This window comes from Geotrypetes seraphini, chromosome 5 (genome assembly GCF_902459505.1).
Source record: "Geotrypetes seraphini chromosome 5, aGeoSer1.1, whole genome shotgun sequence".
Lineage (NCBI taxonomy): Eukaryota > Metazoa > Chordata > Amphibia > Gymnophiona > Dermophiidae > Geotrypetes > Geotrypetes seraphini.
In genome coordinates, this window is record NC_047088.1 from 106198807 (window position 1) to 106224955 (window position 26149).

The 26149-nt window shown below is 43.4% G+C and overlaps 1 protein-coding gene across 1 annotated transcript in view; it reads left to right on the top strand.

Moving 5' to 3' along the window:
- The window catches only part of PRR14 (proline rich 14), a 220754-nt gene that overhangs the window by 75487 nt on the left and 119118 nt on the right, over positions 1 to 26149 (top strand). The window contains exon 5 of the mRNA XM_033944931.1: positions 12379 to 12476. Coding sequence (XP_033800822.1) covers positions 12379 to 12476 — 98 coding nt within the window. The remainder of the gene's footprint in view (positions 1 to 12378; positions 12477 to 26149) is intronic.

Below are 26149 nucleotides of genomic sequence, written 5' to 3' on the forward strand. Positions count from 1 at the left end.
AATCACTTTGCTATTCATTACAACAGCAGCCATCAGTTCTGCTTCAGTTAGGGTTACACAGCAAATGAGCCTAGGATGCTTTTCTCATTTATTGGAGGGAAGTGGTTCTGTACACACATCCTCTAATACCGAAAACTCTTCTGAAACTTAAAAAAAATCAAGGAATCATGATTTTGATCACCCCTGCTGGCCAAGGGAGTTACGGTTCCCTTTTCTGGAGTTTTCTAGAATTTTTGTTTTACTAAATGGATCAGGAATTCCTTCAGTTCCTGGCTCTCAACGGCTTGGATATTGAGAGGGGGATACTGGATTCTTTCATCTTGCCTGATAATATGTCTAATATCCTGTTGACTTTTAGGAGATTTTTCAGTTTTCAATAGGTGATTTGCTGCCTAGTTCAAGGACGAAGCCCTAGATCCTATTCCCTGTCCTATACAAACTGCTGGAACACTACCTATGTTTATCAGAGTCAGGTCTCAAGGACAACTCTGGGTTCACCTTAGTGTAGATGGGTTTACCCTTCTACTTGGTGATAAAACACCAGCCTTTAATTGTTCTCTTTATGTGGGTTTTCTGTTGAAGCATATCATCTTGTGGTGTCATGGGTCTCAACATTGTTTTAACTGAACTGATGAACTCTCTTTTTGAGCCACTAGAAAAATACTGTCCTCATAATCAGTAAGCTCCAGGCCCTAGTAGCTGATCCACCTTACACAAAGCTTTTCAATAATAGAATAATCTTGCATACTCATTCTTCTTAAGGTAGTGCCAGAATTTCATCTTAGTCAGTTGTTCTATCCAATTTTTTTTCCCAAAGCCTCATGCCCTTGAACCATAGAAGACACTTCACATTTTGTTTGGAGCACGCTAAGATCATAGAAAGCACATCCAACTTTTTGTTTCTTTTGACCCTAACAGGATGGGGGCTGCCATTGGCAAATGCACTAATTCTGTTTGGCTAGAAAACTGCATTTCCTTCAGTTATACCCAGGCTGGACTGTCTCTGAAGGTTCATGTCAAATCTCATAATAGCTGCATAGTAGCCCACATGAGATCAGCTCTCGGAGAGAAAATTTAAAGAGCTGTCATGTGGGCTTTAGTCCACATATTCACATCTCAATATTGTTTAAGTTTCAAGTTTAATTTAATTTTAATATACCGACCATTGACGTGCACCTGGCCAGTTTACAAAGCTAAAAAAAGGTTAAAATAAATTTTTTGTAGGGGGAAATGTGAACATTAATTAGACAAATTATAAATACAAACATGAGTTTGAGGGTAAAGGGGGGGGAAGTTAATAATTACATAATTAAAAAACAAATAATTAAAGGGAAGAGGGGGGGATAAAACACCAGGAATGGGGATCGCTTCTTAAAAGCAGTTCGTGTAATATACTACTATGCTTTTGGAAAGGAAATATTTAGATGCTGTGGTATGCATCTTGGAATAAGAACGTTTTTAGTTTAGTCTTGAATTTGTCGAGGGAGTTTTCGAAGCGGAGTTGAGGTGGCATGGCGTTCCATAAAGTTGGAGCTACAATGGAAAAATTAGTATTTCTAGTATAGTAGAATTCTTTGATGGAAGGTATCGTCAATAAATTCTGGACAGCCGATCTAAGGGTCTGGGAAGAGCAAAAGGGGATGATGAGTTTATCAAGAAAAGATGGGAGACGTGAAAGTTTGATTTTGAAAACCAACAGTAAAGTTTTATAAGTGATACGGTGGGTTATGGGTAGCCAATGTGCTTCTTGCAGAAGAGGAGTGACATGATCATATTGTCCAACCTTATTGATAAGTTTGATTGCCGTATATTGAATGAGCTGTAGTTGACATAATTCTTTTTGAGTAATTCCATTATATAGGGAATTGCAGTAATCTAAATGAGAAATGACCAGTGAGTGAATAAGGGTTGTGATAGCATCAGTTTCAAGAATTGAAGTTAAAGAACGAATGAGCCGAAGTTTGTGGAAACAGCTTTTTACGATGGAGCTTATCTGATCATGGAAGGTTAAATCTTTGTCTAGAATAACACCAAGTAATTTTATTTTTGATTCCATTTTTGCCGTGCAAAATATAATAGAGATTTATCCATGTATCATTTCATTGTTCCTGATTGGGAAGAGTATACCGCAGGATTTATTGATGTTGAGAGAAAGTTTATTTATATGGAGCCAATCGCTGATTTTGTCAAGTTTAGTGTTTATTTCTTGTATTTCACAATTATTGGAAGGATCAGCAGGGTGAAGAAGTTGGATGTTGTCTGCGTAAGCAAAGATAGTGAAGCCAATGGACTGAGCTAGAGTGAGAAGAAAAATATTGAAAAGTAAAGGAGAAAAAATGGAGCCTTGAGGAATGCCAAAAGTTTGAGTAATAGGAGATGAGATTTTTCTCTTTTGAGAAGACTTTGAAATTATGGTCTTTGAAGTAGGAAGTGAACCATAAGAGGGGAGAGCCTGTGATACCACAGTTCTTAAGGACTCCTGACACAACAGCTGGCTTGGCCAGACAGTCCTTCAGAATCTCTCTTTGGAGTTTAAAATCCCTCTATGGCAGTGTCTCGCAAACTTTCCGGCCAGCGGCACACTAGATCCAGTGCCCTGGCTGAAAGGCACCCGGAAATGTGCAGACCATCTGTCTGCGACCAGCTTCGGTGGAGGGATCCGGGAGGTGTGGGGAGAGGAGGAAAGTCATCTGTGCTGGCTGACTTCCTACAGAACATGCCTCTCACCACGAGAGGCATATCCTGTAGGCAATCAGCCGGCGTGGACAACTGTCCTTGCCAGTGTGTCGAGGCACACAATTTGCGATTCACTGCTCTAGGGCCATTAAAAATTGTTGCTGAGTTGTTACAATGTTCTTGGCCTTTGCCTGTTGTAAGGCCAAAAGTTATTATCCCCTGTTTTCATTAAAAGCCCTCTGAAGGAGAGCTCTATGTGTAAGAATATTTTATCCTGCTTGTCCTTGAGGAAAATAGTTAAATATCTTGTATCAGTTGATCTCCAAGGATAGCAGGATACATGGAGGGGCATTTTCAGTAGTGCACCTAAGTCTGACTTTGGATGTATCCCACAAGACATTCAAATATCAGGGCAGAGAAACATCCATTTTTTGAAACCACTAGATGTCTGAATTTTATTTTTGAAAATGACCTATTTAGATGTCTAGGCCTTTAGGACGTCTAACTTTTTGGCCATTTTCGATTTACAAAAATGTCCATGTTTAAAATGTTCTAATCCAGACCATTTGGACGTGGGATGGGTCAGCTTAGTAATGGATCGACGACATAAGACATCCCAACAGAGCAGTGGGTCACCTTAGAGGACACTGCCTTGAACTTCATATAAAGGGTGTCAGATGTACCATATTTTCACGCATATAACGCGTGCGTTATACACGATTTTTACAAACCGTGCATAACCTTGCGCGTTATATGCGTGAGCGCGTTTTACAATGTTTTTTTTACATAGTTCCACCCCCCCCCCGACGTCCGATTCACCCCGCAAGACCGCTCGCACACACCCCCGACGTCCGATTCACTCCCCCCCCGCAGGACCGCTCGCACCCCCACAGCCTCCACACACCCCCATCATGGAGAAGCTCCTACCGTTCTCCTGCTGCTTCCTCTGCCGGCGGTCCCGGGCCTTCTGTGAGCCCTGCTCTGAAATGCTTCCTCTTCCGGCGGTCCCGGCCTTTCTGTGAGCCCTGTGTCTGCGCTGCTTCCTCTTCCGGCGGTCCCGCCCTTTCTCTGACATCAGAGGAAGAGGAAGCAGCGCAGACGCAGGGCTCACAGAAGGGCCGGGACCGCCGGAAGAGGAAGCATTTCAGAGCAGGGCTCACAGAAGGCCCGGGACCGCCGGCAGAAGAAGCAGCAGGAGAACGGTAGGAGCTTCTCCATGATGATGGGGGGGGTGGGGAGGCTGTGGGGGTGCGAGCGGTCCTTCGGGGTGGGGGTGTGAGCGGTCCTGCGGGGGGGGGGGTTGAATCAGACGTCGGGGGGGGTGCGAGCGGTCCTGCGGGGTGAATCAGATGTCGGGGGGGTGGTGCGAGCGGTCCTGCGGGGTGAATCGGACGTCGGGGGGGGGCATCAGGCTTTCAGGGTGGGGACAGGACTTCAAGGGGGTGAGGAGAGTCGGGGCGGGCGAAAGGAGAGTCGGGGTGGCTAGAGGAGAGTCGGGGCGGGCGAAAGGAGAGTCGGGCGGCGACGGGAGAGTCGGGGCAGCATGCGCAGTATATAAAAATTTCTTTACATAAATTACAGTTTCCCGCGCGCTATACCCGTGTGCGCGTTTTACACAGGTGCGCGGTATATGAGTGAAAATACGGTATATCTCGCATAACCCCCTTCTAATTTTTGAAGATCACCCCCCAAAAAAACTCCTCCAAAACCTACTATACCCACCTGTGTACCATTTCAATAGCCCTTATGGCTGCAGGTGGCACCTATAAGGCAGTATAGTAGGGTTTGGGTGGGTTTTGATGGGCTCGGTGACCAATCATAACTGTGTGGGTCAAACGCGCGTGCTAGATGAAAACAGTTACTGTAAGCGCTCTGAGGGGGTGTGGGAACCCCCCCCAACTAAACTTAGAAGTGTTCGTGCTCCCGTTGGGGTGTGTGTGGGGGGGACGAACCCCCATTACAAAGGAAACTGCCAATTACCCCCTAAACTAAAATAAACTTTAGGCTTATATACCGCATCTTCTCTATAACAGTAGAGCTCGGCATGGTTTACAAGAAATTAGAAAAGAGAACAAATACAATATGGAGGTAAAACGGCAGTTTCCCCTGTAATGGGGGTTCACCCCCCCCTCCCAAAGGGAGCGTGAACACTTCTAAGTTTAATGGGAGGGTTCCCCCCCCACACACACTCTCGGAGCGCTCACTGTAACTTTTTTAATCCAGCGCATATAAGTCCTGCGTGTCACTGTCAGCGCACATTTGTCCCACGCATTTTAGTTAGTATACCGATGGGCTTACTTACTACCATAGATGTTGTGGTTAGAGTGCCTTATGGGCCTGGGTGCTCCTCTCTGGTTCACTAGCCCACCCACCAGGTAATTCTACACATTTGATGCTCTACTAGGCTTCCCCATACCAGATGCTGCTGTTCTAGAGCCAAGTATGTACTTTTTTTTTCTTCTCATTTTTGTGTGGTGGAAGGGTGTCAGTGAGCACTGGAAGAGTGTGCATGCAGTGGTCATCTGATTAGTTTGGGCACCTTTGTGGTACTTAGATGCTTCTAAAACAGGTCTACCTCCAAATGTCTAAGTTCTTTCCAGGACCTCTTGCAAAACATTTGATTATCGCTGCAAGATGTCCACGTCTAACCTGCCCTTATGCACACCCAAAGCCTGCCCATAACACAGCCCCACCACACCCATATCAAGCTCTGGAAGCACAGAGGCTGGGACATTTTGCTAGTTGTCCAGAAAGGTGGTTTTGATTTTAAGCACTTGGACGTTCAAGTGCCAATTTAGGATGCTTTTGAGATGTTTATATTTTTTGCTTACAAACCCCATAGTCTTGCATACCCCTTCTCTTTCTCCTTGGAGTTTCATTCTATAAGCTAGAAACTCAACTAGCTAGATCCGAGGCAGCAGTGGCAGGCATGAAGGGACAGTATTTTATATAGAAATAGAAACATGACTACAGATAAAGGCCAAATGGCCCATCTAGTCTGCCCATCCACAGTTACCATTATCTCTCTCTGAGAGATCCCACATACCTATCCTAGGCCCTCTTGAATTCAGACACAGTCTCTTGTTTCCACTACCTCTTCTGGGAGACTGTTCCACGCATTTACCACCCTTTCTGTAAGTAAAAAGTTTTTCCTCAGATTACTCCGGAGCCAATCGCCTCTTAACTTCATCCTATGCCCTCTCATTGCCGAGTTTCCTTTCAAATGAAAGAGACTCGACTCATGCACGTTTAAACGTCTCTTTCATATCTCCCCTCCCCCGCCTTTCCTCCAAAGTATACAGATTGATATCTTTAAGTCTGTCCCCATATGCCTTATCAGGAAGACCACACACCATTTTAGTAGCCTTCCTCTGGACCGACTCCATTCTTTTTATATCTTTTTGAAGGTGCGGCCTCCAGAATTGTACATAATATTCTAAATGAGGTCTCACCAGAGTCTTATACAGAGGCATCATTACCTCCTTTTTCCTACTGGCCATACTTCTCCCTATGCAACCTAGCATCCTTTTAGCTTTCGCCATCACCTTTTCAACCTGTTTAGCCACCTTAAGATCATCACATACAATCACACCCAAGTTCCGCTCTTCTGTTGTGTACGTAAGTTCTTTACTCCCTAATCTGTACCGTTTCCTCGGGTTTTTGCAGCCCAAATGCATTACCATGCATTTCTTAGCATTAAATTTTAGCTTCCAAATTTCAGACCATTCTTCAAGCTTTGCCAGGTCTGTCTTCGTGTTATTCATACTGTCAGGTGTGTCTACTCTATTGTATATTTTGGTATCATCCACAAACAGGCAAATCTTATCCGACAACCCAACAACCTTTCAGCAATATTGATCTCCATTGATCACTAACCTCTGTCGCCTTCCACTCACCCAGTTCCTAACCCATCCAGTCACTTTGGGACCCATCCCGAGGGTACTCAGTTTATTAGACGTCTGTGGAACACTGTCAGATGCTTTGCTATAATCTAAATACACAACATCTTGTGCATATCCTCTATCCAATTCTCTGGTCACCCAGTCAAAGAAATTGATCAGATTTGTCTGACAAGACCTACCTCTAGTGCATCCATGTTGCCTCCGCTCCTGTAATCCACAGGATTCCAGAAACTTCAACATTCTCTGTTTTAAAAGGGTTTCTATTAATTTGCTTACTATAGAAGTCAGACTTACCGCCTGTAATTCCCTACTTCTTCCTTACTTCCACTTTTGTGGAGAGAGACCACATCCGCCCTTCTTCAGTCCTCCAGTACCACTTCCGACTCTAGATACTCATTGAAAAAGTCAGTTAACGGAGCCACCAGAACTTCCCTAAGTTCCTTCAGCACCCTCGGATGTACACCATCTGGCCCCATCGCTTTGTCTACCTTTATTTCAGCCAGTTCCTCATGAACACAACCCTCTGAAAATCGATCAGGGTCTCGCGAGAATTGACAGCAGCCATTCGGAGTGCAGCATGGGACCAGGCAGGCACGCAAATAGCCCGCGCCTGCCTCGACATGCACCGCTGTGCTGCTGCCGGAAGAGAGCAAGGGAACAAAGACAAGAGTGCGGAAAGTGTGCTGGGGGAAAAAATGGACGGGGTTTTTTTGGGTTTTTTTTTTTTTTTTAAATATTCGCTCCTTAAATAGCACCCTTATTTCCACCCCCTTTTTGGGGGTGGAAAAAGTGTGTCTTATGGAGTGAAAAATACGGTAGTTGGTTAGATTTTCCTGTTTCAATAAGTAACCAGTGATGATTTTTCTGAGCTGAAGGTTTTTCTGTAACCACCAGATACTGGACAAAACTGGAATATGGGCTGCTACTTGAGCATATTTTTGGAATGAAATGTTTGAAAGATTAGTGTTTTCAGATTTTGATAGCCATTCCTATGTAATTACTAAGTATTATCTTTTAAAGGTGTTTTTCCTCTGTAAATAAGGATTACCCCTGATGCAATCAATACTGTAATTATGGCTATGTTTTTTCCCTGTCCTGGCAATTTTTTCTTACTAAACTAAAACAAAACCTTTTGGGTCTCCAGCTCAGTTGGAACCGTGAATATGATCTGGTGCTGTGAGCCTTCATCTACAATCATCCGTGGATCTTTCCACTAATTTGCCTAGTCATGTCATTAGATTTGATGGCAGTGGGTCAGGGGCCATTTATCAAGGTTCTTTCTAGAACCCTGCAATCGTGGGTACTGAATTCAGCCACAAAGGGCTTGATTTTGATTAAGAGGGTGCTTATAAATAGTATTTTAAACCTCTTTCCTGATTTTGATTATGAGGGTGCTTAGGAAAGACAACTATTTTAAACTTCTCTGTGAAAGACAGGAAAGGCATCTACATGTCTTTTTACAAAATAGGCTCCCAAACCCTGATCCACTAGTAATAATAATAACTTTATTTTTCTATACCGCCATAGTCAGGCGACTTCTAGGCGGTTCACATTGAAAGAAGGCTGGACAGTCAGCGAATGATAAGGAGCCTAAAATAGAAAAGTTACATAAACAAGGTACATACTAATTTAAGTTCCATGGGTAAAGAATACATGAAAATTGGAGCGTCCTGAGAGATTGAATAGCGTTTATGGGGGGTTTGTTTTTGTTTAAGGGTGGTCTGGTTTAGTCAATGAATTTGTCGAATAGGTTGGTTTTTATTGCTTTTCAGAATGCATTGTAAGTCAGTTTGGGTTCATTTATGCAGTTTCGCAACCAGACTTGTTGTCTATTCGCTTGGAACATGAAGGTTCTATCCAGGAAGGATTTGTATCTGCAGCCTGAGATCTTTGGGTAGGCAAAGATGTTTTTGTTTCTGGTTGTTCGTGTGGGGTTGTGCAGAACGAAGTGAGTTTGCAGGTAGGAAGGTGCTAGTCCCCAGACTTGTTTGAAGCAGATACATGCAAATTTGAATAGTATTCGCGCTTCTATTGGTAACCAGTGTAGTTTTTTGTAGTAGGGGCTGATGTGGTCTTTTTTTCTCAGTCCGAAGATTACATTACATTACATTACATTAGGGATTTCTATTCCGCCTGTGCCTTGCGGTTCTAGGCGGATTACAGTATAGAAAATATCTGGGACATTCCAGTAGAATTACATTTCAGGATAAGAGTAAGTTACAGGAACAGTAATGAGTTATGTTACTACAATTTCACAGAAGATAATACTTATTACAGAAGATAATACATATAACAGAAGATAATGCATTTTACAGAGGTAATACATGTCAACTCGATCGGTTAAATCGGGTGTAGTGTAGAAGAATTACAGTACATTCTAGATCACAGATAAAAAGATAATATAGGTGGGTATTTCCGAAGTCGTTGATTGGGAGCTCATTGGGTGGTGGTTAGAGTGATGGGAGATATTTTTTGAACAGTAATGTTTTTATTTCTTTGCGGAACTCTTTTATGTCTGTTGTTTTGGTCAGTAATTTTGAGATGTCAGTCTATTTTAGCTGCCTGTGTCCCCAGGAGGTTGTCGTAAAGTTTCTTACGACGAGTTCCGTTGAGTGGTGGGTAGGTGAAAAGGTTCTGTGTTCTCCTTCTTCTTGGTGGGAGGTAGTGGTGAAAACGGTTATTTAGGTAACTGGGTGCCGTGCCGTGGGTTACTTTGAAAATGAGACAGTAGAGTTTGAATTGTGTTCTTGCTTTTATTGGTAGCCAGTGGGATTCAAGGTATGCATTGGTAATGTGGTCGTGTTTGCTGAGTGAGTATATGAGTCTGAGGGCTGTGTTCTGGATGGTCTGTAGTTTTTTTATTGTGTTGGTCGGGCAAGGTAAGTAGAGGCTGTTGCAATAGTCTACAATACTTAGCACAAGGGATTGGACAATGATCCTGAATTGCTCTTTGTTAAAGAATTTTCTGATTTTTCTTAGATTTCGCATTGTGAAGAATGCTTTTTGGGTGATTTTTTGGATTTGTGTTTGCATTGTGCAGCGTCTGTCTAAATGTATACCTAGGATTTTGAGGGCGCTCTGTATAGGGTACTTGATTGAGTTTACTTCCAGTTCTGTTAGGGATGGTTTTTTGTCCTTCTCTAGTAGTAAGAATTTAGTTTTGTCAGAGTTCAGCTTCAACTTGTGATCTGTCATCCATTTTTCCACTGTTTCCAATGTAGTTTTCAGGCGTCCTGAGGAGATTGGGTTGTTTATGTCGAATGGGAGGAGGATGGTTATGTCGTCCGCATAGCTGAAAGAAGTAATATTTAGGGCATCCAGGGTGGTGCCTAGGGAAGCTATGAATAGGTTGAAAAGTGTGGGAGAGAGGGGAGAACCTTGTGGTACTCCGCATGGATTGGACCATAGTTCAGATAGAATGTCTTTTGATTTGACTCTGTATGTTCTAGTTTTAAGGAAGCCTTGGAACCAGTTATGAACTTTACCTGAGATTCCTATTGCATCTAGTATTTGGAGAAGTATAGAGTGGTCCACCAGATCGAATGCAGCTGAGAGATCAAATTGGATGATTAGCAGTCTGTTTCCTTGGCTGAGGTGACTTCGAGCTATGTCTAGTAGAGATACCAGAAGAGTTTCTGTACTGTGGTTGGTTCTGAATCCGGATTGGGATGGATGTAGGATGTTGTGGGCTTCTAGGTACATGGACAGTTGTTGTGCGACTAGTCCTTCTATTATTTTGATGTATGTTGGGATAGAAGCGATTGGTCTGTAGTTTGATGGGTTATTTGTTGGACCTTTGGGGTCCTTCAGTATAGGCGTAATTATAATTTCTCCGAGGTCTGGTGGGAACTGGCCTTCCCTGAGTGTGGTTTGCAGCCATAAGATTAAGCGAACAGCGGTGTTTTGTACTAATCTCAATTTTTTTACTGTTTTTTGTGGGATACCCAGGTAGATGATGATGCAGTAGTCAAGGAGGGATAGGATCAGCGATTGCACCAGCAACTTGAAGGATGTTGGGTCGAAGTATTTTTTTATGGTCCTTAGCTTCCACAGCGTGTAAAAACATTTTTTCACCAGTAAGTTTGTGTGGTCAGCCATGGTTAGATGTATATCTAGAGTGATACCCAGTATTTTTATGGTATTGGATATTGGGTATTCGTGGTTGTTGATTTTTAGCGATGTTCTCGTAATTTTGTCATTGGGGCTTGCCAAAAAGACTTGTTTTCGCTGTGTTTAATTTCAGTTTGAAGGTGGTGGTCCATTTTTCGATTTCTGTCATTGTGTTTGAGAGGTTGTCGGTAATTTCATTTGTGATGTCGGTTAGAGGGATTAAGATGGATATATCATCTGCTTATATGTAGTGCTTTAAGTTTAGTTTTTGTAGGAGGTGACCTAAGGATGCGACGTAGATGTTGAACAGAGTGGGCGATAGGGGGGAGCCTTGGGGCACGCCCGATGGGTTATTCCATGGGTTGGAGTGATGTCCATTGCTGGTTACTCGGTAGGATCTGTTTGTTAGGAATTATTGGAACCATTTCTTTACCTTTCCCGAAATTCCCATTGCATCAAGGCACAGTAGCATGATCTCATGGTCTACCAGGTCGAATGCACTGCTGAGGTCTAGTTGTAGGATCAGTGCACTTTTACCTTTGCTAAAAAGATTATAAAAGTGGTTTAGTATGGAGGCTATGACGGTTTCTGTGTTGTATCCTTTTCTGAATCCTGATTGGTGTTCACTAAGGATGTTAAAGTTGTCTAGGTAGTTTACTAGTTGTAGGTTGACCAAGACTTCCTGTGAAAAGGGGAATACTTGCTCTGGGTCTGTAGTTGGATGTCAGCGCTGTAGAGGTATTCTGGTCTTTGGGGATAAGAGTGATCAGTATGTGTCCCATGTTCTTGTTTAATGTTCCGTTTATAAGGGTGGTTGTTAGCCATGTGAATAGTTACTTTTTGAAGTCTAGTGGGGCAACTGTCATGATTTTGGGGGGGACATGCATCAAGTAGACAGTTTGATTTGGTGTATTTGTTGAATAATTTTAGGAACTGGTGCCAGTCTGGGAACTCAAAGTGGTCCCAGATCATGTCTGCTCTGGAGTCTTGGTCGTGGTGTTCGAGGTAGTGAATTGTGTTTATTGTGGGTGTGGGTAGGATTGCTCTTAGGTCTGTGATTTTATTTTTAAAAAAGTTGGCTAGGGTCTGGGTAGATGGGGTGCACTCATTGTCCTTTTTCAGGATTCGTGTTGTATCTGTTAACGTTTTTACTAGTTTGAACAATTCTTTACTGTTTATTTTTGTAGTACCTATTTTATGTGCATAGTGTTGGGCCACACACTTAAACCTGCTCTGCTCTTTCTGATATTGCCTCCAAAATGGGGGAAAAAATGAAAATTCCTGAAATCAGTACAAGAAACTAAACCAAAACAGAAAACCAGTTCTTGTATTCTGGTGAGTATTTTAACTTGTCTTAATTAAAATGTACTGCTTATGTTTTAAATATATTTGTTTTCTTGATGTGTTCTATGCCCCAGTTTTTTTTTTTTTAGTCATATATAAGGTTAGTATAAAATGTTCTTTGGTTGGCTTACTTCTTTCAGCCACTGTTTGCTCTCTTTATTTCTTGTGATGTTGTGTTTTTCCTGATCTCTGTTCTGGTATGCTGTGAAAGCAAGGAAGGCTGCGAGTTGTGTAGAGAAATTTTCCTTGGTGGTGTAAGAGGACATGGAGATGTTGCTGCCTTCAAAAATGAAATATTGAACTTTGAAGAGTGTTTTTTAATGTGAGGAGTGTTGTCTTATCACAGGAATCAGCTGACTCTGAGGAGTCAGTCAGAGGAAACAGAATACTGGCATCCTGTTACAAAGCTTCCTCGCAGGGAGTTGACAGGAGAGGCAAACCAAGGTGAGTGACTTCTCTAGAGATGCGGGAGGGGAACTATGGTGCAGTGACTCTAAGTGAAGTAATGCGGTAAATGATCCTTCCAGTCTGCCCAACAAAAGGCAAAATGCACCTGCCACTCTGTGCAGTTCATATCATGCTTAAATGCAGGTTGGCTATTTGCTATCATGCCAACCACATATACCCCCCCTTTTACAAAACTGTAGCGCAGTTATTAGCACCAGCTGTGATGGTAACAGTTCCGACGCTCCTAGAATTCCTATGAGTGTTTGCGCTGTTACCACCACGGCTGGGGTTAAAAACCACACTACAGTTTTATAAAAGTGAGGGATAGGTAGTTAAATATGATGCAGTCTTTGGACAATATTTTATAACAATGCATTTTTTCAGTTACGGCTCCTCAACTGTGGAATTCCTTGCCTATTTATCTAAGGGAAGAAAGACATAGAGATGGATTCAAGGGCAAGTTTAAAATGCCATCTTTTTAAAGATGCTTTTGACTGATAGATCCCGTAGTCAAGACTGCACACTTAATTTCAGCCCAACTTTAGATTCCTGACTTCTTTTAAACCCCTTCTCTTGTTTCCCTTAATTGTCTTATTTGCTATCAATTACTGTATTTCTATTGCTGCCTTTCCTAGTGGTTCTCTCAGTCCCGTAAGTCATGTTTGTGACATTTGTATTATACCCTTATGGGTTGTAAAAATTATTTTAGCATTTGAATATATGTACATTGCCTTGAATATATGATTAGGTGATTAATCAAATTTTTAAATAAACTTGAAATTTAAAGTTGATAGGTGATTTTAACATGCCGGATGTTGATTGGGAAATCCCTATTGCAGGATCTATAAGTAGGGAGATTTTTGATTCTCTACAAGGAGAGCTGTTCCAACAGTTGGTAATGGAACCTACACAGGATGGGGTCATACTGGACTTGGTGCTTACAAACGGGGAAAGTGTTTCTGATGTTACAGTGGGTGATCTTCTGGCATCTAGTGATCATTGCATGGTATGGGTTAATATTAAGATGGGTATAGAGAGGACTCATTCAAAAAGTAAAGGTTCTAGACTTTAAAAAAACTAACTTTGTTCAGATGGGGGATTACATCAAGGAATTGTTATCTGGATAGGAACATCTGGAAGGAGTAGAAATGTAGTGGGCAAAACTGAAAGGAGTTATTGTAAGGGTGACGAGACAAGTAAGTAAAAGTAAGAGGAAAAGAAGGCCGCTTTGCTTCTCAAAAGTAGTAGCTGAGAAGGTAAGGAATACGAGATTAAGAACATAAGAATAGCCTTACTGGGTGAGACCAGTGGTCCATCAAGCCCAGTAGCCCATTCTCATGGTGGCCAGTTGAGGTCACTAGTACCTGGCCAAAACCCAAGGAGTAGCAATATTCCATGCTACCAATTCAGGGCAAGCAGTGGCTTCCCCCATGTCTTTCTCAATAACAGACTATGGACTTTTCCTCCAGGAACTTGTCCAAATCTTTCTTAAAACCAGATATGCTATCCGCTTTCATAAACTGCAATAGATCGTAGAAAGAGGAAGATGGGAAAAAATATCTGGAAAAGTTAAGAGAGGCTGGTCGAGAAGTCGAGAGTGTGGCGCAGTGGTTAAAGCTACAGCCTCAGCACCCTTGGGTGCTAGCATCGATCAATAAAAAGCTTGAAATTATTCAAAACTGGCTTAATCTAAATAAACTGGCTTTAAACATAAAAAAGACCAAAACAATGCTTTTCACTTGGAAAAAGGACACGGACTTGAAGACCCCATTTGTCCTCAGTAATACTCCTTTACATTCAGTTTCCACTCTAAAAATTCTCGGAGTTGTAATTGACGATAAATTGCTTTTATCATGAACATATTTCCAACATAGTTAAGACTTGCTTTTATAAGCTACGCATGATCCGATCAACTACCAAATTTCTTAGCCCCAATTCAATCAAAATACTGATCCACTCTCTGATCATAGCAAAAATAGATTATTGCAACGCACTCTTAAACATTTCTCAAAAAGAAAAAAGAAGATTACAGACCATACAAAATACAGCGATTAAGTTAATATACAATGCCAAGAAATACGATCATGTTACGCCTCTGACGCCCGACGCCCATTGGCTGCCAATCAGCCATCGTGTACCCTTTAAGGTCATGCTACTTATATTCAAAACCCTGACTTTTAACGAACCTCAATTTATATCTAAAATGTTAATCCCCTATAACACTTTACGTCCACTTCGCTCATCATTTCAAAACCTCTTATCCGTCCCTTCCTTATAAATAGTAGGTACAAGAAGATCAGACATGTTTTCCATAATGGGCCCGCAATGTGGAATTCCATGCCACAATATATTAAAAACAAAAAAGATATTATACTTTTTAAAAAATCACTAAAATCTTATCTTTTTAAAGATGCTTTTAACATTTAATCTTATTATAAAATATGCTCTAGTTTCAACCCCCTCAATTTCCTTTTGTTTTTGCCTTGATTGTTTATTTCTTCTAAGACAAAATTGTAACTTTTCCTCCTTTCCTTCCGTCTCACGTCCGTATTTTATTGAAGAATTTTTGTTAAGTTTGTTTGTTGTTATATGACTTATGCTTTTATTAAATGTTGTTCATCGCTTAGTAATTCAAATAGGCGATTCATCAAATGTTAATAAAAACTTTGAAACTTTGTTGTGTGTTCAAACCCATGGTGCTCCTTGTGACCCTGGGCAAGTCACTTAATCCCCCCATTGCCCCAGGTACTTTAGATAGATTGTGAGCCCACCAGGACAGACTGGGAAAAATGCTTGAGTACCCGAATAAATTCATGTAAACCGTTCTGAGCTCCTTTGGGAGAACAGTATAGAAAATTGAATAAATCAATAAGTCAGGAAAACAAAGATACAAATGGAAGAAAAAATAGCTGACAAGGTAAAATGGGGAGACAAAATGTATATTAGATATATCAGTGATAGGAAGAAGTACAAAAGTGGCATTATGAGACTCGAAAGGGAGGAATATGTAGAAGCTGATAAAGAAAAGGCTGAATTGCTTAACAAATATTTCTGTTCTGTGTTCATGGCTGAAGATCTGGGAGTGGGACAGCAGAAGACAAATGCAAAAGGTAGATCCTGATCGATTTTCAGAGGGTTGTGTTCGTGAAGAGTTAGATAAATTAAATGTAGACAAAACGATGGGGCCAGATGGTGTACATTCGAGGGTGCTGAAGGAATTTAGGAAAGTTCTGGTGGCTCCGCTGACTGACCTTTTCAATGCTTCTCTAGAATCGGGAGTGAATACTGGAGGACTGGAGAAGGGGTGTCAAACTCAATCAAATTAAGGGGCCGAAATCTAAAACACAGGCTAAGTGCTGGCCAGACCCGCTCAATCTCCATCCCATACCCCACCCCCATAATAGTACTAATTTTAATACAATTTTTTTCATTGATTTTTCATATATATACACACAATATAATCTTATTAACAATACATAATGGTTAACCACAAAATTAAACTACACAAAGCACACTATATGCTTCTCAACATTCATTCCTACCAGAACACAGATGACTCCTATGCAAATACCGGACCACAAACTAAAAGTTAGCGCGGGTGGCGGTTTAGCGCGGCTTGATAAAAGGAGCCCTAGGTTTCAAGACTCTGCATGCAGTACAACCCCAGAGAAATAGAAACAAATGCATTTCTTCCTGAACAGTGCAAAATATAGACAGCAAATGTAAATTCTCAAAATAGACTCAATTCAATCACTAAATTGAAAATAAAATCATTTCCCCTACCTTTGTTGTCTGGTGATTTTTGTTTCTCAAACTATCTTTTACAGTGCTTATCCTCTTCCTAATCTTCTTCCTCACCATGACTCTCATCCCTTTGTAGTTCCCTTTTCAGAAGTTCAGTGTCGTAGCCATCATTCTGGATCGATTTTTTTGTTCCTGTGTCTAGGTTGAAGTGGATCATGTTGTGATCACTGTTTCCCAGCGTCCCTTCTACTTCTATACCTTGTGCCCGTCCTCATAGTCCATTTTTAAGTCTAGAATTGCATTTCCTCTTATATTTTCTATGACAAGTTGTTCCAGGAAGCAATTGCCTACAGCATCCAGGAACTTGGTCTCTCTACTTCAGTTGGAGTTGCCTAGGTTCCAATTTATCACCGAATAATTGAAGTCGCCCATGATAACTGCATTGCCTCCCTTGCATTCGTGTTTAATCTCGTCCGTCATTTCTTTATCAGTCTCTTTGGACTGCCCTGGGGGTCGGTAGTAGATACTGATTTTCGTATCAGTTCCATTTGTTCCCGGTATTTTGGCCCATAGAGACTCTACCTTATTGTTAATTTCCGGTGTGTTCTCTCTGGTAGACTCAATTCTCTCTTTTATATATAGGACACTACCCCCACCTTTTTGTCCTACTCTGTCTCTGCGGTATAGCTTGTATCCCGGTAGCACAGTGTCCCAGACGTTGTCCTTGTTCCACTATGTTTCCGTGATGCTGATGATTTCTAGGTTATCTTTTTGTGCTATAGCTTCCAATTCCCCCATTTTATTCCATAGGCTTCTTGCGTTTGTGTACATACACTTAAGTTTGTGGCCTGTTACTTTCTTGCACTTTCTTCCTCCTTCTGTCTCCCTCGCTTCTGTCCCTTTGGATCTTTCGGGATTTCTATCTTGCCTATGATCCGGTGAGTCTTCCCTGCAATCTTTTTGCACGGTATCCTCTGGGTATACCGTTTCCCAAGCCATTGACGTCCCCCTTCTCCCCTCATATGGTCTGGTCTCTTTCTCCTTCCCTCCCTCTTTCTAAGATCTAACATCTCTCTACTTCTATCCTTCTCCTTTCTGCATTCTAGCATCTCTCCTTTCTGAAGTGGCATCTCTCTCGCCCCTCCTTCCCTGCCATTCCGTGGTCTGGCATCTCTCTATTTCTCTTTCCCATTCCAGTGGAATGACATCTCTCTCTTCCCCATGCATCTCTACCTCACTCCTCTCCCACCACTATGTCCAATAATTCTCTCTCCTTCCCTCTCTCTGCCCAACAATTTTTGTTTTTCTTCATCTCCCCATGTGCACCATCTCTCTTTCTCTCTCTTGACACACAATTGTCCCTTCTATTCCCTCCCTTACCTCAGCATCTCTTTCCCTCAATCTCTCCATTCTTACACCCTATGGCTCATGCTCCCCCCTCCCGCCTTCCCTTCATTCTATGTCCTAAGTTCATGCCCCCTCCCTCCTTCCTTCGGTCATTTGTCCGAAGTTTGTGGTCCCTTCTTCTCGAGTCCCAATATGCCCCTCTCCCTCCCTCCATTCTTTGCCTCAAGTACTTGCCTCCCTCCGGCGGGTGCTTACCTTCTTGCCGGCTTCCTCCTCCTCACTGCACAAAGCCACAGGCGATGGCTCCTATGCACGTCCCACGCCTAAGCTGGAAGCCTTCTCTCTGACATTACAACGTCAGAGGGAAGGCTTCCAGGTGAGCCGCCGCCCATGGCTTTGTGCACAGAAATGACTGCGACAGTGAGGAGGAGGAAGCCGGCCAGGAGGTAAACACCCAGTGCGGCAATTAGCAAAACTCTGCAATGCGGCCGAAGTTGAACACACCTGGTCTGGTGTAAGGCACACAGTCACCGCAGGCCACATAAAATGTTCAGGCGGGCTGAATTTGGCCCACGGGCCTTGTGTTTGACACACATGCTCTACACAAAGTAGAAGTAAGGAAGAAGTAGGGAATTACAGATCAGTAAGTCTGACTTCTGTGTAAGCAAATGATTGGAAACCTTCTAAAACAGAGAATGGTGAAGTTTCTGGAATCCTGTGGATTAAGGCCCAGAGGACAACATGGATTCATTAGAGATAGGTTTTGTCAGAAAAATCTGATCATTTGGCCAGAGAATGGGTAGAGGGAGTGCACTTGATGTGGTATATTTAGATTTTAGCAAAGCCTTTGACAGTGTACCATACAGACGTCTAAAAAATAAACTGAGTGCTCTTGGGATGGGCCCCAAAGTGACCGCTGGTTCAGGAACTGGGTAAGTGGAAGACTACAGAGGGTAGTGGTCAATGGAGATTGCTCTGAGGAAGAGATGTTACCAGCCTCAAGGTTCTGTTCTTGGGCCTGTTTTTAACATTTTTATAAGCGATATTGCTGAAGGGCTGTCGGGTAAGATTTGCCTCTTTGTGGATGATTCCAAAATCTGCAATAGAGTAGACACCCCGGATGTGTGAATAACATGCAGAAAGACCTGGGTAAGCTTGAAGAATGTTCTGAAATTTGGCAGCTAAAATGTAATGCTAAGAAATGCAAGATCATGCATTTGAGCTGCAAAACCCGAAGGAATGGTACAGTTTAGGGGGTGAAGAACTTATGTACATGACGGAAGAGTGGAACTTGGGTGTGATTGTATGCGATGATGTTAAGGTGGCTAAACAAGTTGAAAAGGTGATGGCGAAAGCTAGAAGGATGCTGGGGTGCATAGGGAGCAGTATGGCTAGTAGGAAAAAGGGAGGTATTGTTGCCCCTGTATAAGACTGGTGAGACCTTATTTAGAATATTGTGTACAATTCTGGAGATCGCATCTTCAAAAAGATATAAAAAGGATGGAGTTGGTCTAGAGGAAGTCTACTAAAATGGTGCATGGTCTTCATCATAAAGCGTATGGGGACAGACTTAAAGATCTCAATATGTATAGTCTAGTGGAGAGGGAAGATATTACAGAGATGTTTAAATAACTATGTGGCATAAATGTGCATGAGTCAACGCTCTTTTAATTGAAACAAAGCACTGGAATGAGAGCTCAGAAGATGAAGTTGAGGTGATAGGCTCGAGTAATCTAAGGAAATACTTTTTTACAGAAAGGGTGGTAGAAACGTGGAACAGTCTCCTAGAAGGAAGTGGTGGAGAAAGACTGTGTCTGAATTCAAAAAGGCATGAGATAGGCACATGGGGTCTCAGAGAGAGAGAAAAAGATAATGGTTACTGTGGATGGGCAGACTAAATGGGCCATTTGGCCTTTATCTGCCATTATGTTTCTATATTTTAACTTGCTAATCTCAGTATTAAGATATCTCTTCCCCCCCCCCCCCCAACTTTGAGATACACAGCACCCTTACTTGTAGCATATGATGATAAAGTGATATGCACAATGCACTTTTGATTTTCATCTGTCTTGCCATTTTGTAGGACACAAACTGTAGAAGTCCAATTGGTGCTGGCCTTAGTCCCTAACTTACACCTTTCTTTTCCCATTTGTGGAGCACAGCCTGTAAAAGTTCCCAACTTTTCTTGTCCAACATAATACCTCAACAACCATGTTTTGTTTCTGTCCTGTTTAGTTAACCCTTGTGCTTATCCCATGCATTTTTTAAATTTCCTTCACTGTTTTTGACTCAAGAACCTCTACTAGAAGAGTGTACTAGGCATCCACTACCTTCTATGTGAAAAAGTATTTCATGAAATTACCCCTAAATCTGCCACCCTGCAACCTCCATTTATATCCTCTAGTTCTACATCTCCAAAATATTTTTTCAAGTACTATAATGTCCCATATCACTTTTCTCTTTGCCTCTCTCTCTCTCCCCCTCTCTAGCAATCAATATTCCAGTCTCTTTTCATATGGTGCAAACCCCGTACCATTTTTGCCACCTTCCTCTGGACTGTCTCAAGACTTTTTGCCTCCTTGGAGAGAGAACAGCCTCAAAATACAGACTATACTCCAAGTAGGGCCTCGCCAAAAACTTGTAGAGGAGCATCAATGTCTCCTTTTTTTTCTGTTGTTGATGCCTCTCTATGCAGCCTAGAATTCTTCTGGCTATAGCCACCGCCTTGTCATCTGTTTTACCACCTTGAGATCCTCTGACACAATCACTCCTAGGTCTGTCTCCTGATTGTGCACATCATTCTCTCGTCTTCTAGTGCATGAATACTCCTGGTTTAGATTTTTATACCCTAGGTCAGGGGTGTCCAATATCGGTCTTCGAGGGCCGCAATCCAGTCGGGTTTTCAGGATTTCCCCAATGAATATGCATGAGATCTATTTGCATGCACTGCTTTCATTGTATGCTAATAGATCTCATACATATTCATTGGGGAAATCCTGAAAACCCGACTGGATTGCGGCCCTCGAGGACCGACATTGGACACCCCTGCCCTAGGTGCATTACTTTGTATGTCTTCACATAAAATTTTAGCTGCTAAACAATAGGTCAGTTTTCTAGTTTTTGTAGATCCTTCACATGTTATCCACTCTTCTTGGGGTATTCTCTCTGTTGCAAATTTTGGTGCCATTTGCAAAAAGGCAAACTGTTCCTTTTAAGCATCAGCAGTGTCCCTCATAAATATTTTTAATAGAATCAGCCCAGTTCTGATCCCTGAGATACTCCATTATTTAACCTTTCTATTCTCTGAGTAACCATTTCCAGTGCAATAGGTGCATCATTCTGGACAAGTGGGCTATCGACACATGGCCGTGAGACATATGCAGAAGGAATCCACTCCGGATTTTTTCTGTGACCCTCCTACTTCACCGGAACTCTACTGCCACCTGCAGATTTTTCCTTCTGCATGTGAGCCAGAGAAGGAGTGTTTCTTTTCTGCTCTCCTTATTATTTTATTTGGTGTTTTTCAATTTTTATTCAGTGTTTTTAAGTGCTTAGAGCTTATCATCTTTAGTGTCGGCTCTGCCTACGAAGAGAAGAAGCAGACTTGAGGTCTGCAGTTGACAGACCAATCCCTGGTGATACCTGTTAGCAAGCCTGCACAAGTATTTTGAAACTCGAGGCCATCTCCTCTTACCTTTCCTCACCTACTGCTTAGCAGGGGTTTGAACGCAGGCTGTTAGGCATCCATAGGAGGCTCAGTGGTATCTCGCAGGGTGCCAGCTGCATTTTTCACCTCCCACCTTCTGGTAGCGCATCTGTCAGTCTGCAGGGATGTAGTCAGACACCGTGTCTGGTTGGCAGACCGAAAAGCAGCATTGAAGAGGAATTTTCAGCTTGAGGCAGTAATTCTTCTCCTTTCCAGCTATTGTAAAGAGCTGATGCAGGCTGCAGCCCATTGCCAGCACAGGGCACAGTGAGTAAGGCTGTTACAGCTTCTGAGGTGAATTGGGGAAGGGGTTCCTGCATATTCCCCTATGTTCTCCCTCCTCAAAAACTATAAATTTGCCAATTTTTGATGTTAGTCAGTTTATTTAGCGATTTTAGGATTGAAAATCTTGACAGCTGCCATCTTGGATTTTTAATGATATATTTTTAAAAAAAGTTTTCTGCACTTCAAAAACTCAATTTGTTGTCTCAGAACTGGTTGGGATGGAGACCTTGGGCTCTTATATCCCAGATTCATGCCAGTATTGCGTAAATTCTGCACTTCAGGAGCATCCTTGTGCCACGCTACATGGACCAGCAAGGTGGGAGCGGCCAGCTGAATATCTCCTTTGCATGCTCAGCTGACAAGAAGGGTAGCTAGCCCTCTGGAGTGACCGTTCTGCGCGCCCCGCAGCCCAAGAAGTAGGGTCATCACAGGGTGATGCCTCACTCCCTGGTACAGCTTTCTTCTCGGAATTTATGAATTTTTACTGGAAAACATTTCAGGAGAGCTGTGCTCCTTATGCACAGTCCCAATGATCAGAGCCCCCTCATTGTCCGAGGGTCGGTACACAGTGGATCACGTGATCCAAGTCCTGGACGATCTAGGTTGGATTACAAATTACCGAAAGAGCATTTGATGCCAACTCATTCCCTGTAATACCTGGGAGTCTTGTTCAACATGGGTGCTGGCCACTCTATCTACCAGAGTCACACAGACAGAAGCAATGCTCTCAGATTTCTTGTCTCTTGGGCAAGTCAGTCCTACACCGATGGATCTATCTTCAAGTCCTGGGGTCCATGGTGGCCACAACAGATGTGGTGCCTAGGGCAAGAGCCCACATGTGTCCTCTCCAATACGCGTTATTCTGAAGCTAGTCTACCACAGGTGGATGCGTTACAGAAGTTTCTACCCTGGACCCGGAAACTCTAGCTAGCATGGATTGGTAGCTCTGTCCCTCTCCCGGGGCATGCCTCTTCGGATTACTACCTGAATGGTCATAACGAGATATGCCAGTCTCCTCATTGCAACTGTTGTCCGATTCAGGGGTGTTGGATGCCCTCTCAGAGGAAGTGGTCTAGAACTGCATGCCATTCGATTGGCTCTGGTGAAATTGCAGAAGACTCTCAAAGGTCAAGCGGTCAATCTTCTCCGACAATGCTACAGCAGTGGCATAAGTCGGTCGCCGGGGAGTCACTAAGAATGCATCTCTGTCTGGAATCCTGCAAGCTCTTCCATTGAGCAGAGCGTCATCTTCAGGTGCTATTGCAGCGCATGTTGTGGGTGTAGATTTTCTCAGCAGATAGACCTTGGATCCGGGCAAGTGGATGCTGTCGATGGCAGTGTTCAGTGCTGGGGTCGGTCACACTTCAGCCTCATGGCGATGGTGAAAAACAAGAAAGCAGACAGGTTCTTTAGTCAAAGATTCAAGCCCGGAAGCGAGGGTGTAGATACTTTAGTCCAACCATGGCCTCGGGGCCTACTCTTGTACGTCTTTCTTCCTTTGACCATGATTGGCCGGGTCATTCAAAGGATTGCAAGTTATCAGGGAAAGATCATTCTGGTGGCTCCAGATTGGTCTTGCAGGCCATGGTACGCAGATCTGATGCATCTTCGAACAGGCCACTACCTCTGTTTGCAGGTGCATCCAGACCTCCTTTCGCAGGATCCAGATCGCTTTGCTCTTAAAGCATGACTATTGAAAACGAAGCGTTAGCGCGCAGAGGATATTAAGAAGTGGTCAATTCCACACTTCTCAGGTCTAAGAAGTTGACCACAATTTCTGCCTACATTAAAGCGTGGAAGACTTTCTTGAATTGGTGTGCCCAAGAACATGTGGAACCAGTTTTGGCTCTGTTTTCGATGGTATTATCTTTTCTTCAAGCTGGCCTTGACGAAGGGCCTCACTTTGGCTTCCCTTTGGGTCCAAGTAGCAGGGATCTCTTGTTTCACGACTCAGGACTGCAAACCTACACTGACATCTCATCCAGACATCACGAGATTTCTGAAAGGTGCTCTCTGCATCAGACCACTGATCAAACCACCGTTCTCTTTGTGGGACCTTAATGTGGTTCTGCGAGGTCTCACCTAAGCTCCGTTTGAGCCGCTGGAAGAAGTGTCCCTCTTGGACTTGATGCTAAAAGCAGTTTTTCTGGTAGCTGTGACTTCGGCGAGATGAGTCTCGAAGCTCCAGGCTCTTTCTTGTATGGAACTTTTCATTAAAATCTCAGAGACTGGGGTCTCCCTAAGCACTGTTCCTTCTTTTCTGCCAAAGGTGGTTTCAGTATTTCATGTTAATCATGCAGTCTGCTTACTTGTATTCCACTCAACTAGTTCTAAGAAATAGGACCACTTATTGAAGAGCTTGGACATGAGAAGAATGCTTCTTCATTATCTGGAAGTCACCAATGAGTTTAGACTCCGACCGTTTGTGCTGACTCATTCGACTAAGCGAGGCGCGCCTTCTTCCAAGGCCACAATTTCCAGATAGATCCATAAAGCCATTTCGTCAGCCCACATTATCTCTGGGAAAAGTCCCCTGTTTCTGTTAAGGCGCATTAGACTAGAACTGTAGCTTTATCGTGGGCAGAGACTAGAACAGTCTCTCCAGTGGAGATTTGTATGACTGCAACTTGGTTCACTCTACACACATTTGCAAGACATTGTGGCAAATGAGGTCTCTGCCTTTGGTTCCTCAGTGTTATGAGTGGTGCAGTCAGTCCATCCTAGATTTCTGGAAATGTTTTTCTATGTTCCGCTTATCCAGAATGATGCACCTATTGCGCTGGAAATAGAGATTATGTTCTTAACCTTGATAATATATTTTCCAGTAGATAGGTGTCATTCTGGACCCCCCACCCTATCCTTCCTGTGCCTGCCTACTGTCTCATTCTGTTTATTCTTATTCAATTATGTATATTGGATGCTAGTCAGCCCTTTGGGCCCTGAAGAATACTGTATAATGTGTTTAGGTCTACAGGGGTACTACCTGAGCTCCTTTGATGCTTCTGTTGGCTGTTAGTTTTCATTGATTGTTCCCATCAGGGGTGCCCACACTTTTTGGGCTTGCGAGCTACTTTTAAAATGACCAAGTCAAAATGATCTACCAACAATAAAAATGCTAAACATATATATATATATATATATATATATATATATATACACACACCGAGTGTACTTTGTATTTATGTTCAAATATTTTTTTAATATACAGCCCCCCTCCCCCGAAGGCCTGACCCCCCCTGAAGGTCTGCACATTCCCCCTCAAAGGTTGACTCCCCCCCTGAAGGCCTGCACTACCCCTTGAAGGACTGCACTCCCCCCCCCGAAGGCCTACCCTCCCCACATCCATTTACCTAATTCCAGCAGGGAGCAGTCTGCAGAGAGTATCGCTGGTACTTTAGCGATCCTTGCAGGTTGCCATAGGCCTCAGGAGCTGTCTTCCCTCTGCCCCAAGCCTGTCTCTGACTTAGAGGAGGGGCAGGACCACGGCAGAGGGAAGACAGCTCCTGAGGCCTATGGCAACCTGTAAGAATTGCTAAAGTACCACCTGCCATCTCCCATTCGTCCCTTTGGAGATCCCCACAGGAATAAGGAAGTTAAATTAATAGAATACTTAGGCACAGAAAAACAAAGAAATACTTCCAAGAACTGCCCCATAAGAACTGCCTGTCACAATGCTCATTAGTGGAACTGAATAAAAGACAAGTACAGTGGATTTAGAAGGGGGACGATCCGCCCGGGTGCACGGCTTGGAGGGGTGCACAGCCGGCCAGGTCCGGGTCATCCTGCCTTTCTTTTCCCCCGGTCCGCGCTCGGGGCTTGTGCCTGCCTGGTCCCGCGCCGACGCTCGAATGGTGCCGTCAACTCCCGCGAGTCTTGCGATAACCAACAGCACCATTTGGGCGGTGGGTGCGAGCCCCGTGCGCAGACCGGTGGAAAGGAAGGGCAGGAGGACCCGGACGGCTGTGCATCCCTCCAAGCCGTGCACCCGGGGCGGGGGCGGACCGCCCCACCTCGGTACACCACTGATTGGGAGTCCGATTTTAGGGTTTTAAAATTGTATATCGGGCAGCATTAGGCCTCGCTCTTACCTCAATCATTATAGGCGCTTCTATTTCTTGTGATGCGCTGAGCTCCGTCCCCCACCGACCTTCACACCGCCCTTCCAGCACTCTGATTGGCCAGCGTTCTTTAAGAGGCGGGCCAGTCAGGAGGGGAAAAAAAGAGAAGGGAAGAAGGGAACCTGCTGTGCGATCGACTGGGGTCGCCTGAGCGAACGACCTGTCGATCGCGATCGATGCGTTGGGCACCCCTGGTTCACATGCTCTTATGTTCGAGCTGAACAGTTTCTTGGTTTGGGAAGATTCCCATTTTCCCTTACTTCACATAATTTTGAGAGAGTTCTTGTAGGCATGGGTACTAACTGCAAGTAGCATTAGAGCTCCCAGTGAAGTAGGAGGGTCACAGAAAAAATCCAGAGTGGATTCCTTCTGCATATGACTTGTGGCATGGGGGAGTTAACCAGCTTATCCAGAATGACACAACACTGCCCTTGACTCTGTTAATCAATCAGTTTCCGATCCAGTTCACA